This window comes from Pezoporus flaviventris, unplaced genomic scaffold (genome assembly GCF_033815535.1).
Source record: "Pezoporus flaviventris isolate CSIRO_AGI_PZ_B2104156 unplaced genomic scaffold, CSIRO_AGI_Pfla_v1 ptg000002l, whole genome shotgun sequence".
Taxonomy (NCBI): Eukaryota; Metazoa; Chordata; class Aves; order Psittaciformes; family Psittacidae; genus Pezoporus; species Pezoporus flaviventris.
The window spans coordinates 85,738,618-85,754,044 of NW_026892550.1; the positions used below are offsets into that span (position 1 = coordinate 85,738,618).

Sequence of the window (15,427 nt, forward strand, 5' to 3'; positions counted from 1 at the left end):
ATTATTGACATGTTTTTGTAGCCAGCAGTGGGAAAAATGCACTTGGATGCCCACAATGTGTCGCAGCTGCTCTCTGCAGCAAAAATGCTTGTGTTTGCAGCACTGAGATGGGCCTCCACTTCATAGCAAAATGCTAGTTCAATACAGCAGCATTTATGAATACAGAAAAGTATTAACACTGTAAGTCAAAATATTATTGATAAGAAAAGCCAACAGGATTCAGTCAGTGGGATTATAAATTCTATCTCAGAAACATGTACACAAATCAATTAAAATACCAAACGCTTGGGAAAACAGGCTGGTAATACCTTTTTTTGTCTTATCACCTCAGCTATTGCCCTCTAGATCACCAGGCTGAAGCTCAGATGTTCATGAACTTGGCTTGTAGTTGTTATTGAAAAGCAGCTTGTCTCCAATGGAAATTGTGAAGAAGTGGTCAAAATAGAACATGGTCCATGAAAAACTACTCAGTCACTATGGGATCTTATTTCTATAACCTTCACTTGTTTGTTGGTGCAAAATTCTAGAATACTACAAGGCCTACTCCAGCTCTTCCCTGGCTGCTAGGTCTATCCTTTTCTGCATTACAGCTTGTCTTTTAAATCCTGATATTTACTATAACAGCTTGTCTAGGTAATTAAGAATGTCTGCTGCCAAGTCATCCTGCTATTAAAATGTTTAATCTTGGAAGACTGCATTTACTCAGGTATATTTTGAATTATGCTGTATCACAACTAACAAGAAAACTGGAGTTGCAAGGCCAAGTACACTGTAAAAAGCTGCAGAATAACAAACACGATAACTTCTATTTCTGCCAGAAGTATGATGTTCTAACCATCAACAGTTCAGTAGGTAAACTAAATACCTTGCAGGTTGAAATTACCTTGCTCCAAAGTTTCACACAATACAGTCATTTACATTCTTCCTACTGACCTGTAGCATTGAAAGAAGTCAAAAGGGCATCTCCTCATGCAACATGATGGTTGTAAGTCGTGTTACATCCATGATATTCCAGGGTAGCACAAAGAATCTGTGTCACCACACAGGAATATAACATTTAAAGTGCAGAACAAGCCTGCAGTAGCAGGGAGATAGGACAGAAGAAGTCTTTCATTTACTGGATTTCTTCAGTATTTTGTCCTGTGATTTTAATTCATCCTTTCCCGTTATAGATGATAGACAGTCTTGGAGTATTTTCTAGCAGCATCTACAAGTAAGTTCTCTGCCTACTTTCTAGGCACCTATTAAAAAGAGAAACCTGTCCATTCAGGAAGGGCAGATAAAAGATGAGAGAATTGGAGCACACATCACAGGTCAGTTCTAGTATGTGGAGAATAAATGCAGTTGACAGAATGTGATCTTTAGAAACCACTCAGGGAGACTGTGACATTATAGTACATCTCACTCTTTGTGCATCTCTCCATCTCACCTTTGACAGCAAAAAATCCCCTTCAATACCAACCTCTGAGTTTTGCAAATTGGAAACAAGGGAATTTCCGTTCCCCCTCAACCTCTTCCCCCAAGGCAACCATCTGCTAAGGAAGTACCAATTTCCTTTTTTTTTTTTCCCCCTTTGAACAGAAAAGAAAGAATGACCAATATATATTCAGCTGTTTATCCTGAGAACACAGCCTTAGAAGCACCTCCTTAAGTATGCAGGTTATGAAGCTTTACTGCTGTAGGTTGGGTCTTTTTCTTTCAAGTTATTGCTTAATATGGCTTGTAAATATTTAAGTTTATAACTACCTTCAGAAATGTCATTAAGTTATAAAAGCTAGGGGCTTGTTCTTACATTTTAAGCCTCTGACACTAGAAATTGGTGTGCTTCCCATCTGTTTCATTTCTCTTTACATAAGCTCTTCTGTGCTTTTGGGAAGATTATTGACACTGACTGCAAAACACACAGAAAACCTTTAAGGTGTGTCAGGTCCTGAAAAATAATCCTTCAAACAGCTCACAGGATCAGTGCACAAAAAGGAAAGGAAAGGAATTAGGTTTTCCTGTTGAGAAGTGAAATCCAGCAAGCTTTGTGCATAGACAAAAAAACACCAAAATTGTTGTTTTGTATTGATCCCAGTTCTAACAATTTCATCCAATGCCTCAAAAAAACTTTAACATTTCTTCCATATTCTATTTATGCCTACTGTTCAGGATTTGTCTACATCTAAATACTGGTATCAGATGTAGAACTAGCTTTTCATAGCAGCTTGTATAGCTGGGAAGTATCCTTCAACACAACTGTTCTTAGATAAGAACACAGACAGTGAAAGACATCTGCACTCTGAACCTTAGCTAGTATTTCCTCCTATGGAAAAACTGTCCATAAAACAAACAAAAAAAACACACAAACAACTAAAAAGCCCAATAACATGCACCCAGGAACGAGGCATACACATCAGCTGCCACTGGCCATCAGACTATTTGAGCTGCTTTGGTCTTTACAATGAGCATGGCCAGTATTTCACTGAAAGGTTGTGCAGAAGTCCCTGTTCTCAGTTTAGCACAAAAGACAAATTAAGTTTCTTGTGAAATATTTTTCTATATTTCTAGTTTCCCCACTTTTACACAATGCCTCCCTGTACTTTTGCTTTAAAAGTGTATACTTAAATAATATAAAATAATAAAATCATACAATAGTTAGGGTTGGAAAGGACATATTAAACAATTCAAGCAATTAAGACTTAAATCTATACTTACAAGCAAGTTAAAAAGGGAAAGTCTGAAAAAGTTACCACAGAGATGCAACAAGAATAATAATTATACATTTTTATTCAATTTTACTTATTCTTCAACTGTGCTTTCCGTAAATAACCATTCAAATTTCTTTGAAAAAGTAAAGGAGAGAATAAATTACTTTAGTCTTCACAGATAATGGGAGGAACATCCCTTTATCTACAGACTGTCTTTTAGAATTTAACATGAATATGAGATCTTCAACATTACGCATTACCGTTTAAGCGGGAAATGCAGACCACAAGCCCACAGAATCAAAATCTCTTTTAAATTGGTAAAATTTAAAAACAACTTTATATATTTAGTTCTCAAACTGGCTTTCATTCCACATTTAATTCTTATAAGCACAAGAACATTTTAATTAATGTAACATGTAAGCTGGAGCTTAAATGCCTTCCAGGCAAATAAAAAGTTGTAGCCAGAGACCAATGAAAACAAGAGCAGAAAGGGAAATAAAACTCTACATTCTCATATCGCACAATTCAAGTTTATTCCATTCATTCTTGCAACACAAACTGAAAAATACAGTATCATTTAGCATTCTGATGCCTATGAACCATGATAATGATGAACCTGTGTCAAAAGTTAACAATAATGAAAAGAGAAAGTTGAATATCAAAATGCACAGAGCACTAATCTTCTTCCATCACTGTGCAGAAAGATGATTGTTTATCCATTTACAAAATATAATTAAGACGAGTTCATTTTGAAATCTTGCATGCAACACTGCAATTGCTTGACCTAGGACGCTCCTTTCTTACCAGCCTCTTCTACAAATAATTCAATGAATATTCAAGGATAAAGTTCTATTTAACTATCATACTCCTTTTCCCATTTGCTCTCCCTTAAGAAGAAGGAGCAGAGGGTACGAAATCCAAAGTATACTTAATGTTATAACTTATTCAGCACAAATTTCAAAAGGAAAAGGTTTAAGAACAGAGTGGACTTCCAAGTATATGCTATTCCAGTATGACAAAATATTTAAATTCTTTTTATAGAATGTAAAATAATTTACAGTTTTGTATTTTCATCTAGTTAGGACCTACTCAAAGACAGAGGCAGCCATCCATTTTTTTTTCCTCAATACAACTAGCAAGAAGGGGACAAATGAACAAAGCCCTGTTTCTAGTCAATGACAAAAGCACAAGCTTTTATTTTTATTTTTAATCTTGGGCAAAATGATCAATCACCTCTTATGTAGTGCAAAATGCAAAAAAGTATTTCTTTTGTATGAGCCAAACATTAAAAACCATCTTTTAACTATATTGAAAGGCAGCTTGGGTATATATTATAGCCAAATTAACACTTGTCTCACTGAAGTTTGTTTGCATTGCCCCCTTTTCCTCCCCCCCTCCCTCCCCCTCAAGTGAAGTAAGAAATAATTAGGTGTCCACATAACTGTAGAAAAAGGAAGGCAAAATTGCCTCAGTGAATCACCCGTTAGTAGAAGAGTTAGTAGAAAGATGATGTTTCTTTACTATGAAAATGCTCACCTAAGTGAGAGTTGAAGGGAAGAATAGGAAAGGATACAGAGAGAAAAAAAAAAACACACAAAAAAACAAACCCAGAAAACAAACAAACAAACAAACAAAAACCCCAACCCTGACCTAAAAAAAACAAAACAAAAAAAACCTCTATGGCCAGACGACACTGATCAACACAAAAAACTTGAATAATCAAGTTTCCACATAAAAACAGATTGCAGTTTTCTAGACTAGTATTTTAATAGCTAAGTATTTAATAGCATAATATGGAGGCAAATTTATACCAAAGATGCTTACTTTCATAGCTGAATAAAGAGTTAAATCTATAGTCTGTGTTCACACTATTACAACAACAAGACAATCCAGCACTGATCAGAGATAAGATTAAAGAGTTCTCTTTAAATAGCACTAAAAGCATTGTTCACCAAACATGCTTGTTCTTTTATCAGCAGCTCATCAATTGATTTATCGCTGATTTCCAACCCTTCTGCTCTTCCTTGCCACCCATCTCAAAGAAGCAAAGAGTAATTGCACTGTACAGTTTATGGCCAGAGTTGATTGTTTTCTCCATCTCTTATGGGATGTGGACATGTAAATCAGTTTCTGCTCTCACTTTACAGTCAACACAAGGCTTTTTATAGCTGGGACATTAAATCGTAATATGCAACATTATTCAAGTAAAACTAAGTCTCCATTAAATATGGGTGGTAGTCACCAGCCTACTTCTACATATCCTCTCAATTTCAACAGTAATATCAAAATAATATCAGCTACTTTTGTTTAAGAATTCAGCACGAGACATTATATACACTCGTTTCTGTATTTTGTATGTTATCAGAAAGTCTGAAATCTGTATTCCAAAAAAGAGGAAGATGTATAGTTTGTGGTATACACTTTTCTGTTACAAAAACTGTTATGCAGTTCTGGGTGAACTAGCAATGTAATGAAAATTTTCAAAATGAAAGCCAGAAAGAAGCTCAGACGTTCCTGAGGACCATAAAATGTGATGGGAATACCTAGAACATCATTAAATACCTTCCCATGAATTATCAAGGCTGTCACAGTACTGTCATAATTACCGGTATAGTAAATCTTATCTAAAAGTTGATGGTTAATGTGGGTTGCACTGAGAACTTTTCAGCCCCACGCCTTAACTTCATTAAAAATTTAAGGGCTTCATTCGGCCAACAATGAAATACTGATTCAAAGATATGCACAATTAAAAATTGGTTTTTTTTCCTCCAGTAGTTAGAGCAAGTTAAGACTTCTACTTGTACGTCTTCCTGTTCCTAACACCTGAACTTAGAAAGCTTAGATGTATTTTAAAAGTTTACCAGAAATATTTAGCAACAATTTCACCTGATATGAATGTCTAGATATTGTTCATTTTCCACTTTTGACTTGATTATCCATGTGTACCAAAGAGCTTGTAGCTTTCACATGCGTCTATAAATTTTATGCTGACATGGTGAGTAAAGTAATTCCATCTTAGAATCCTTTTGGAAATAACTACAGTGACACTTCGAACTCTCTCAAAACCAGTTGCTTAAAACATCTGTCCTGGACCAGAATAAACATGGGAAAGAAAAACTTCAGATTCAAGCATCCAAAAGTACCTTAGCAGATATTCTGGAGTGTAACATCACCATGCCTCAACTGATCTTTCCTGGTTTATTCAATAGGTCAGAAAAATATTAGTGTGACATCCAATTAGTCAATATAAAGAACAGGTCCAATAACTAGTATCAAAAGTCCTCAAAACTGCAACATAAGCTTTAGGCAGAAGGATAATAAAGCTAACCACAGAGAGAAAAGCAACCCAGCCACCTACATCACTACACTTCAGATTATAGCAGACACTAATAGCATGGGACTATTGTCTCCTTCACAATTAGTTTTAGGAACATAGCACAGTACTTCCATCTAAAGGAATCTTTCAAAAAAATCTTAGTACTAACTAGGAGGTTTACAAGCATAAAATTCAAGATCATGGTCTGTCTTCCTTCTTCCATTTTCACTAGAAACAGGAAGAGATTGTGCACTGAAAAGAAGTCCTAGAGGGACACTGTTCATAATAGTTTTTTAACCCTCCCCAAAGAGATTATCTTCAATACAAGCCCCTAACTAGTCTGATTCAGAAATAATTTCCCTCCCCCCAAAGTATTTAGCTGAAGAAGCTTGAAGATGCAAAAGAGTGACAGACAGGCAGCAGTGTGAGGCCACAGGAGAGACAGTTAAGGTATCAGTCCATCCGTCACTGAAGAAGAGTTTTGATTGCCTGGTTGTCAGTGGCTTCAAAGGCAGTTAGTCCATCTGGGCCTTTCACAGTCTTATCAGCACCCTGTGAAGACATTAAGAAGGACTGTCAATTCATAAAGCCAGGCTGTATGTATTAAGTGTGTCACAACAGCTACTTACCTTGGATAATTATATCGATTACATACAGCTTTTTAGTTCAGTTTTCATTTAGAAACCAAGCAGACAAGATTTATGTACAAAACTATTCAGCACGCAGCTCATCTAAGCCTCAAAATTTATAGAAATTTATAGAATTTATAATATATACGCCTATAAAATTTATAGAACTAGAAAAGAAAATCATGTAATGTGTCACACAGCAAGTTACAAGATCAAAAAGTTATCAGTCTTGGATGGAGATAGAAGGATTTTTCTTTATTTGTTTCCAGCAACTACTCTTATGAAGAATTCAGTGTTACACACTGCTATGAAATCTATGTTTTCTCACATGCTAGATTAGACAAAGTCTGGAAGAGCTTACTTACTAACAAAGCATACTATTTTCTTTCTATATCATAAGAGACTAGCTCCTTGTAGGATTGTGCTTCTCTCCCATTTCGAAAACACAAAACCAAAAAAAAACACCCCCCACCTCCCTCTCTATACAGCTATAATCTTCGTTATCCTGGGAGAAGAAAGGCAACAATAAAAGTAGTAAAAGCTTAATTCTGCAGGTGTTGATTATCTCTACTGTTTAGATAGCACTCTCAGATGACAATCTGTGTGGAAATCAGAAGGGCTTCAATGCTATTCTTTGAAATTCAACTCAGAAAACCTGAAGGAATTTAGATTAGGAGAAAAATGGAACCATACACTAAATGGCTTGTCAGTATTCATCTTGAATCACAGTTTAAAGAGCTTTAACTTATAAAACTCTCCATCACTGTATCAGCATTTAGGGTGTAAAATATTTAAAATTACTTCAGTTAACAGTTACATTACATGAGAACTGCTAATTTAGACAGGACTGCTTTCCACCCTTATGCACATTTGTCCTTCAGAATAGTTACAAGATAAAGACTTGAATTTCTGAAACAGCTTTTCTGAACGTAGGATGAGAGATTCATGACTACCTAAGGGAGGACACCATTTAATAAACTCGGTGTTAATAAGTTAGGAGAACAGCCCCTTAGCTGGGCAGAAAGATTCTTACCTGCATTGTATAAAACGAGAAGGAAATAATAAAGTTCAGGTCAACAGGACTAATTTTCAGAAGTACAATGCTGCCTGGGAGCAAGTTGAATGAAGAGTTTATTAAAGTACAATGATTGCACAGTATTCTCTACTAACCCAATGTAAAAAGCTACTAAAATTTTATGTTTGTGTTATGTTTATTTCTTAAAATACACACAAACACATACATAAACTCTCTTTCTTTGGCAGGGTAATAACAAAGAAGAATCATCTCCCTCAAGCAAGCCACTGGGCAAAGCACAAATGTTAAACATACTCTGGAGGGGGGCAGCACGGGGAAGCAATGCAGAGCCCTGTGAAAGTGGTGTTGGGGGGGGCACTTACTGAAGCTGGCAGAAGACTGATTTCAAGCATCAAGCAGAAAACTTCCAGAACAAGTTGGCATATGAAGTTACAGAGGCAGATGACAGCTTGCTCAAAACAGATGTGAATGAGCTCATGGACAACAAACTTATAAACATTTCTTAAAGAGGACAGACGTAGTCGTCATATTGGGGATTTTAGAGGTACACATGAATAAAGGGAATACGTAAGCATAAGTGGTCATACTCAAACTGTGCCTCAATGGCATCCTTTCTGCCACCAGAGGAGAAGAAAGGTGCTAAATTGCCTAATGCAACTGGGTATTTCTTCTAACACATTTTTTGTAGAAATCAGAGATCAAATTACACTGGATATTTTTGAAAAAGCAGAACTATTTTGAAGGCTGAACAAATGGATTTGTTCCATCTTTCACTACCAACCTCATCCTCCATTAAAAGAATTCAAAAATCAGTTCAGTCGTCCATTGTAACACTATATTGTTTTTTCCTACATTACACCCAAAGCAAGTGCCTTTTTACATTACAAGATCAAATAACATTCTCAAAGGAAAAAAAGGAACAATTTGAATTTAATATATATTTCTTCTTTTCAAATAGGTATCTCTTAAGTCCACTATCCCTAAAAAGAATAAAACCAAACTGAAATACAGCAACTGATGTTGCTTCAGCCCGGCTCAGTGTTCATTAGATATCTGTTACTTTGTTTTGTAGAAGGCTGGTACATAACATGAGCAAAATAAAACTCTGGTATTTTAGAAAACAGTTCTCGGACAAAAGCTACTAAAAGTTAATTTCCCTGTAATAACAGAATATCTCCCAATACATTACTTAACATTAATAAGAGTACTGAAAAGGCAGAAGAAAATTAACACACTTCTGTTTCATTCTGAGGTCAGAACATGCTGCAAACAGCTTTACTGTTTAAAATTACAAATTCCTAGAAAAATATTTTAAGATTAATAAAAAGGACTATACAGTTAACATACTAGCAAGACAAGAAGACCTACCTTTGAACTTTAAGCAGGAAGTGCTCTTTAGACCAAAGCTAATTACTTTCATGTATTACAGTAAATCAGAGCAAAACAACATTTGCAACTGAAAGATGCTGATAGAGCAGTTTTAGGTATCACTCTGCAAGCCTCCATAGGTCTACTCTTTGGGATGTCTACAGTATGATATTCCACGTATTTTCATAAACTTGAAAGATATACTAAGAAATCCGAAAACTATTTCTAGGTTATATACTATATAACTAAGCTTAGATAGTTTAAAAAGGAAGGATTATTTAAAAAGGGCAGTATTGTAGGAACAGGCAAAATGAATTCTTCAGAAGAACTGTTTTAAGGATACAATATTTTGACCTCTAGCCTGACCAAAAAGTGTTTATTAGAAAATCACATATCAGCTCTGACCTAAAGGGTTTGCACTACTTGTGGCAGTTGTAACATATTAAGATTACACTCGTGCTACTTTGGTAAATTCACCTATCCTTTGTTGAGGGCAGTAAAAACCATCTTCATCCATTTTCTGTTTCATGACTTAGAGCCTTTCAATTTTTGAGAATTAATATCATACTGTATTATTACCTATTGGCAAGAGCAGGTTAATTAAGCTTTTTGGAAGCTGATCTGGCATACATGTAGCAGCTGTTTGTTAACCTAAACATCAAAATCTTGCGCACAAATGGAAGGTAAAGTCTTTTTTAATGTATAGAAAAGTTTCAAATACAGAACTTCATATTTTAATTCCTCCCCACTTAAGTAAGTTTTACAGTTTTATAACAAATTGACAATTTCAGACTAACATTTGAGCTTTAATCCCTATAGGTCTGGAAGGAATGACACTACTTGAACATTTTAAACATGCCAACAAAAACCTTGGTTTTGATCTCAAAATTTAAATTGCCACATTATCAATGTTTTAAGTCCATATTGGGCAGGCCTGCACCATCAGAGTGGTGCAGACCTGCCCAACTGCAGTCTGCAGCCCATCAGACTACAATTCTAGTATGTTTAAAGCCATTTAATGAATCTAACCTAGCAGAATCATGGCAGTAACAGATTATGGCTGATCACTATTATTTTTAGCACAACAGCAGTGCCTGAAATCAAGCATTTGTATTCTCAACTTCTGAAGCTTTCAAACTGCATTCACGCTTCTTCTAGAGCAATAAATCAAACTGAGCACTGTTGGTTCCAAAACTAAAACATCCAATCAGCGAATCAGGAAATCCTCAATGAAATGTTAAATTCGGAAGAAAGTGTGCATCAAAGGCCCTTTTGAGAAACTCTTTGGAACAACATAATATATACCCTTTAAGTTATGTTAGGTGTCTATCAGTACTTATGAGAGCAAAGACAAATAACTGTTTCATTTAGCTGTAAACAATTAAAATTATTTTATTTCTGAAAAATAATTATGTTGGTTATATCTGGGTGTATGTTTAAACTTAAATACTGATAAAAAATATGGTAATATGTAAAGCTACAGTTCAAAGTAAAACCTTATTCTTACTGTAAATCCATAATTCAAAGTGTTTTTTTGCTATGCTTTATGAATAGAAAAAAACATAAAATATTGGGGGTTAAATCTATGCAACCATTAAAATAGATGAAAACTTGGGAAAAAACCCTTAAAACATTGTCAGCAACTTCAATACCAATCAAAGGAATTACCAAAGAGCAAACACAGCACTGTTTGCTTTCTGAAGCTGCAAAATTACTGCCTAAATCTGCTGGAGTGCTCATTTGCTACCACTAACGAACATTAAACTCACAGAATCCCAAGGGTTGGAAGGGACCTCAAAAGATCATCTAGTCCAACCCCCCTACAAGAGCAGGGTAACCTAGAGTACATCACACAGGAACTCGCCCAGGTGGGCCTTGAATATCTCCAATGTAGGAGACTCCACAACCCCCCTGGGCTGTAAAACCCACCAGGAAAAAAACACCACTCACATAAAAGTGATTATTCACAGTGCTTAATTCACCATTTTTGACCAATGTATTTTCCAATGCCAAACTAAAATCCTGTGTGTTAAGGAAGGTGTTCTCTTGCAGCTGGTTTTTTGTTTGGTTTTTTTTTTTAATCACTCCAGTATTATTATGTAGCCAAACACTATGGGACCACCAAGTAGTTTATAAAATGTTAACTATGTCATAATTTGGAGCTGTGGTTGACTCAAGACAATTCAGTGCATTCTAAGGGGGACAGTGGGACGGTAGAAGCAGAAAATGAGGTCTATTAAAATCTAAGCTTTTCCAGAATTAGTACATTCCAATTCCCTGAAGCTGCACAAGAAAGGCATAAAAATGCATTAATCCTTATCCCAGGTACCTGCTGTTAAATGATAACAGCTGGTGTTCCTTTAGCTTATCAAAACTAATAAAATCAAACCAGGTCTTCAAAATGATGATAAGTAGGCTTGCAAAAAAATACTTTCCTCACAGTTCTTCAAGAATAAACATGAAGTATGGTAATGGAGAAAAAGATACCACTTGTGCCTTTGCAACTAATAATGTAAGGCATGTGTGGATACAAGGGACACTAGAGGGCTAGCTAAAAAGACTTCAGCTTTTTCGTTTCCATCTGTTTCACATCTCTTATTCCCAAACTTCTTCCACAATTCATCTATCCCTACAAAAGCAGTGCCACAACAGAGACAGCTGAGCAAGCATTCAGTATGTGGCAACAAGCAAACACCATCTGTCATTTACAAAGAACACCACAGAGACTAGGTTAAGCAGTAAAACAGAGAAATCGGGTTCTACTGTACACATCTACAAAAACGAATCAAACCCGGGAGACCACACTTTGGAACAGGGACATCACACTGCAAAAGGACTGAAAAAACTCCCATGGCAGCAGCTGAAGTGAAACCGAAGATACCTCAGTTCTGTCTCTTGATTTGGCAGCAGTGTTTCTTCAATTCCAACTAAATCTGCAACAAAATCTGCAACAGAATTTTAATTTGGAGTCCTCAATTGGCAGGAAACTAACTAGACAAATTAACTTGCAGTAGGGACAAATGAAAAAGGTAAATGCCAAGCCTATTGCAAGGAAGCAGTAGTAATATGCAGGTAAGAGTACTAAAAGGTTGACCAGAATCTCCTGTCAAACTAACCTTTGCAGTGGCTTAGCTGCAACATGTAGCTGCAGTTTGATGTTGCTAGACAGCATGCTTGTCTCACGCTGAAGGAACAGTATGGCAAGAAAACTTCTGTACAAGCACTCCTTCACACGTGACATTAAAACTGCTGCAGAACACCATAAATCAAGTTTCTGAGGACAACTCAAGTATCTGCTGGGCAAATTTAAACATAACTGCACACTGGCGTTTTGTTAAAAAGCATCCAGTGGCAAAACTTGCTTAGTTAGGTCGCTCCCAACGTCCACAGACCCTTATCAATCCCAACAAGCCTACCAACAAGGTTATTTTTTGCAAATCCTTGCTGTATTCCTCATCCATTTCCAAATGCTGCCACACAAAATCCATTTTAGGGAACTGAGACTCCTTATGCCATTGAACGTTTTGTCTTGTCAAAAGCTACTGCCCCAAAATCTGCTTTAATGCTGGAGTATTTCAAAATGCCCAAGGAAAGGTCCATTTATAGATCAAAACCCACACTTCTTTGTTTCTTTAGAAAGCAGCAAGTTAAATTCTATCTCCCTATTATAGTTATGAATGACCAAAACAAAGCTATTCAAGTTAAGAGTTAAGGTTAAGAGTTAAGGTAAAACCTTCTAGATTTTCAGAAAGGAGCTTATTTATATAATTTTATTTACATTCAAGCCCCTGACAGCCACAAGATTTAGACATAAGCTATGCAACCCAACAACTCTTCCTGCAACAGTAATTTTATTCATAAGCTGACCAAACCTAGCCACAGGTAATACTTCCATAATGGTGGTGATGATACAACTTGACAAACAATGTACAGTTATATTCAGAGACCTGAACACCAGCACAATGGAAAATGGCACCAACGGAGGTTCACGAGGAAGACAAGATTTAGTGATGGACTTGGTAGTGTTAGATTAACAGCTGGGCTTGATAACCTTAGGGGTCTTCTCTAAATAATTCTACAGTTCTGTCAGTTCAGCTGTATATAGGCTGCCAGTGATTCCCAGATAAACCACCAGCCTTCACTATTCCAAAGTGTCATTTGTATTTTAGACACACTGTCACCACAGAATTCAACTTCCACATGTGATAAGCATTAGCTAAGAACTCCAAAATAGTCCTTTCTGAGCAATAACAAGTGTAACAGACAGTGCTTTATCATAGGAAACCCTTGTTGAAAGTTAGCTGAAATTCCATGAAACAAATTGCTGCCATTCAAATCATACCAAGTATAGAGATCAATACATTCTTACAAGCTGCATGAAAACTAGATGGCTCACGATGTTAATGCCCCTGCTGACAGAGACTACAATTAATACGCAACCTTTACTAGTCAACCTATGACAACTAGACAACTTATGAAGTTTCGAGGCATTGCATTTATTATTTGAGCAACTTGCTTAGAATTCAAAACAAAAAAAGAAAGAAATACAACATGGGATAAAAAAATACCTTTTTTGTGACATGTATATAATGATCCTAAATAAAGGATCATTCCTTATGACAAATTTAAGCAATTTGGATGCACCATCTGAATCCTAAATTAACAGTCACAGCATTTCTTCACAGGAAGGTATAACTAACATAAGACAGCATCTCAGAAGGGAAGAAAAGTTAACTGCCTCAATGCTGCATGAATTTAAGTAAAACCTTTACCTTGGAAGTGCCATATGAAAACATTACACAGCATGAAATCCTTTGGCGAAATGATTTAAGTGGATTCATATTCTGAAAACATACTGTTAACCTCCTCTTTTCAAAGTAAGATATAACAAGGACAAGCACATATGGAGACAAAGCACTGCTTGATTTAACTGGATCTCCTTCATAATACGAATCAAAGGCAGAAGAGAAACAGAACAAGCTTATTCTCCCCTGGACAAAATTTACAAGCTCCATAACATACAAAGCTTGTCTTCGTACATTTACTTCCCTTAACTCTGCCAGCCCACATGGGTTTTCAGTCATCTGGCAAAAGCAGAGGGAAACCACACCTCTGAGCAGCTTCACAGTGGAGATTCCATCACATAAAACACTTTAGCAGCTGCTAAAGCTAAATCCCACTCCTCCCTGTCTGCTAAAGGAGCACACATTTTTCTTGCCCGATTTGCTGTTAATTGTTCTCTAGCTGGAGATTACAATACTGAATTGTCACTATTACTTTTTCCACACTGAAAAAGTCCTGGAACTTTCTCCTCCAACTATTTTCTTCATGAGCAGATTACCCTTTCTGGTTTAGCAACATAAACAGCATTTGGCTGATTTTCTGAACTTATCTGGAGCATCATAATCTTACTGGGAAAAAATAAAAAATAAAAAAATCACAGCAACATACTTTGCTAATGAATAATTTTTTCTAAACATTTGCCTCACCTTTGACAGAAGCAATTTCACACAGGAAACATGGCCCTCATAGACTGCTGATAGGAGTGGTGTGATATTGTGTTTGTCTGGAGCCTGTAAATGGAGACAAAGTTATTTGAAACACAATTTCAGACAGCATTAAAAGGTTTCACTTAAATCCCTACCTTCACACTACTGTTGGCAAAACAGAATTAAGAAGAATATTATCCAGAATTTTTTACTCTCCTTTTAAAAAGAAAAGCCATTGTTTAAAAAACAGGTAACAGCAAGATATTTCTTCTGTAACACTTTTAAGGTATTCTAAGGTTTGTTTAATTTTTTAGGCCAATGACAGACATTGCAGGGTGTCAGCTGACAACTTTTTCCCAATTTAAAACCACTATTCCTAATTCTCACATTTGCCAGCCAGCCTTACTCAGGAAACCAGTTTTGGCTGAAACAGTTTAAGCTGTCTTCTCCTCTCTAATCTAAAGTCCTGGAAAGAATAAGAAATGGAGCAACCAAAATACTCATATTTTTCCCTCCACTTTTACCTCCTCTCCAATTAGGGGAACTGAGGAAGAGACAGTATTTCCAGACACCAAGGAAAAAAAATCCAAGCCATTTTGTTGTTAAGGACCAAAGCTAAGATGTCTTCCTATACATTAACTTTCAGAGAATTACAGAACCATAGAATAGTTAGGGTTGGAAAGGACCTTAAGATCATCAAGTTCCAACCGTTAGGGTTGGAAAGGACCTTAAGATCATCAAGTTCCAACCCCCCTGCCATGGGCAGGGACACCTCACACTAAACCATATCACCCAAGGCTCTGTTCAACCTGGACTTGAAGGGATGGAGCATTCACAGCTTCCCTGGGCAACCCATTCCAGTGCCTCACCACCCTCACAGTGAAGAACTTCCTCCTTAT

The 15,427-nt window shown here is 36.3% G+C and overlaps 1 protein-coding gene across 1 annotated transcript in view; it reads right to left on the reverse strand.

Annotated features, from left to right (window-relative positions):
* Positions 1 to 4,432: 4,432 nt before the first annotated feature.
* Positions 4,433 to 15,427, reverse strand: part of MTPN (myotrophin) — a 35,617-nt gene continuing 24,622 nt past the window's right edge. Inside the window, exons 3-4 of the mRNA XM_061444887.1 lie at positions 14,529 to 14,612; positions 4,433 to 6,558 (exon numbers count right to left, since the gene is read on the reverse strand). Of these exons, the coding sequence (XP_061300871.1) occupies positions 6,472 to 6,558; positions 14,529 to 14,612 (171 nt within the window). The 3' untranslated portion in view covers positions 4,433 to 6,471. The remainder of the gene's footprint in view (positions 6,559 to 14,528; positions 14,613 to 15,427) is intronic.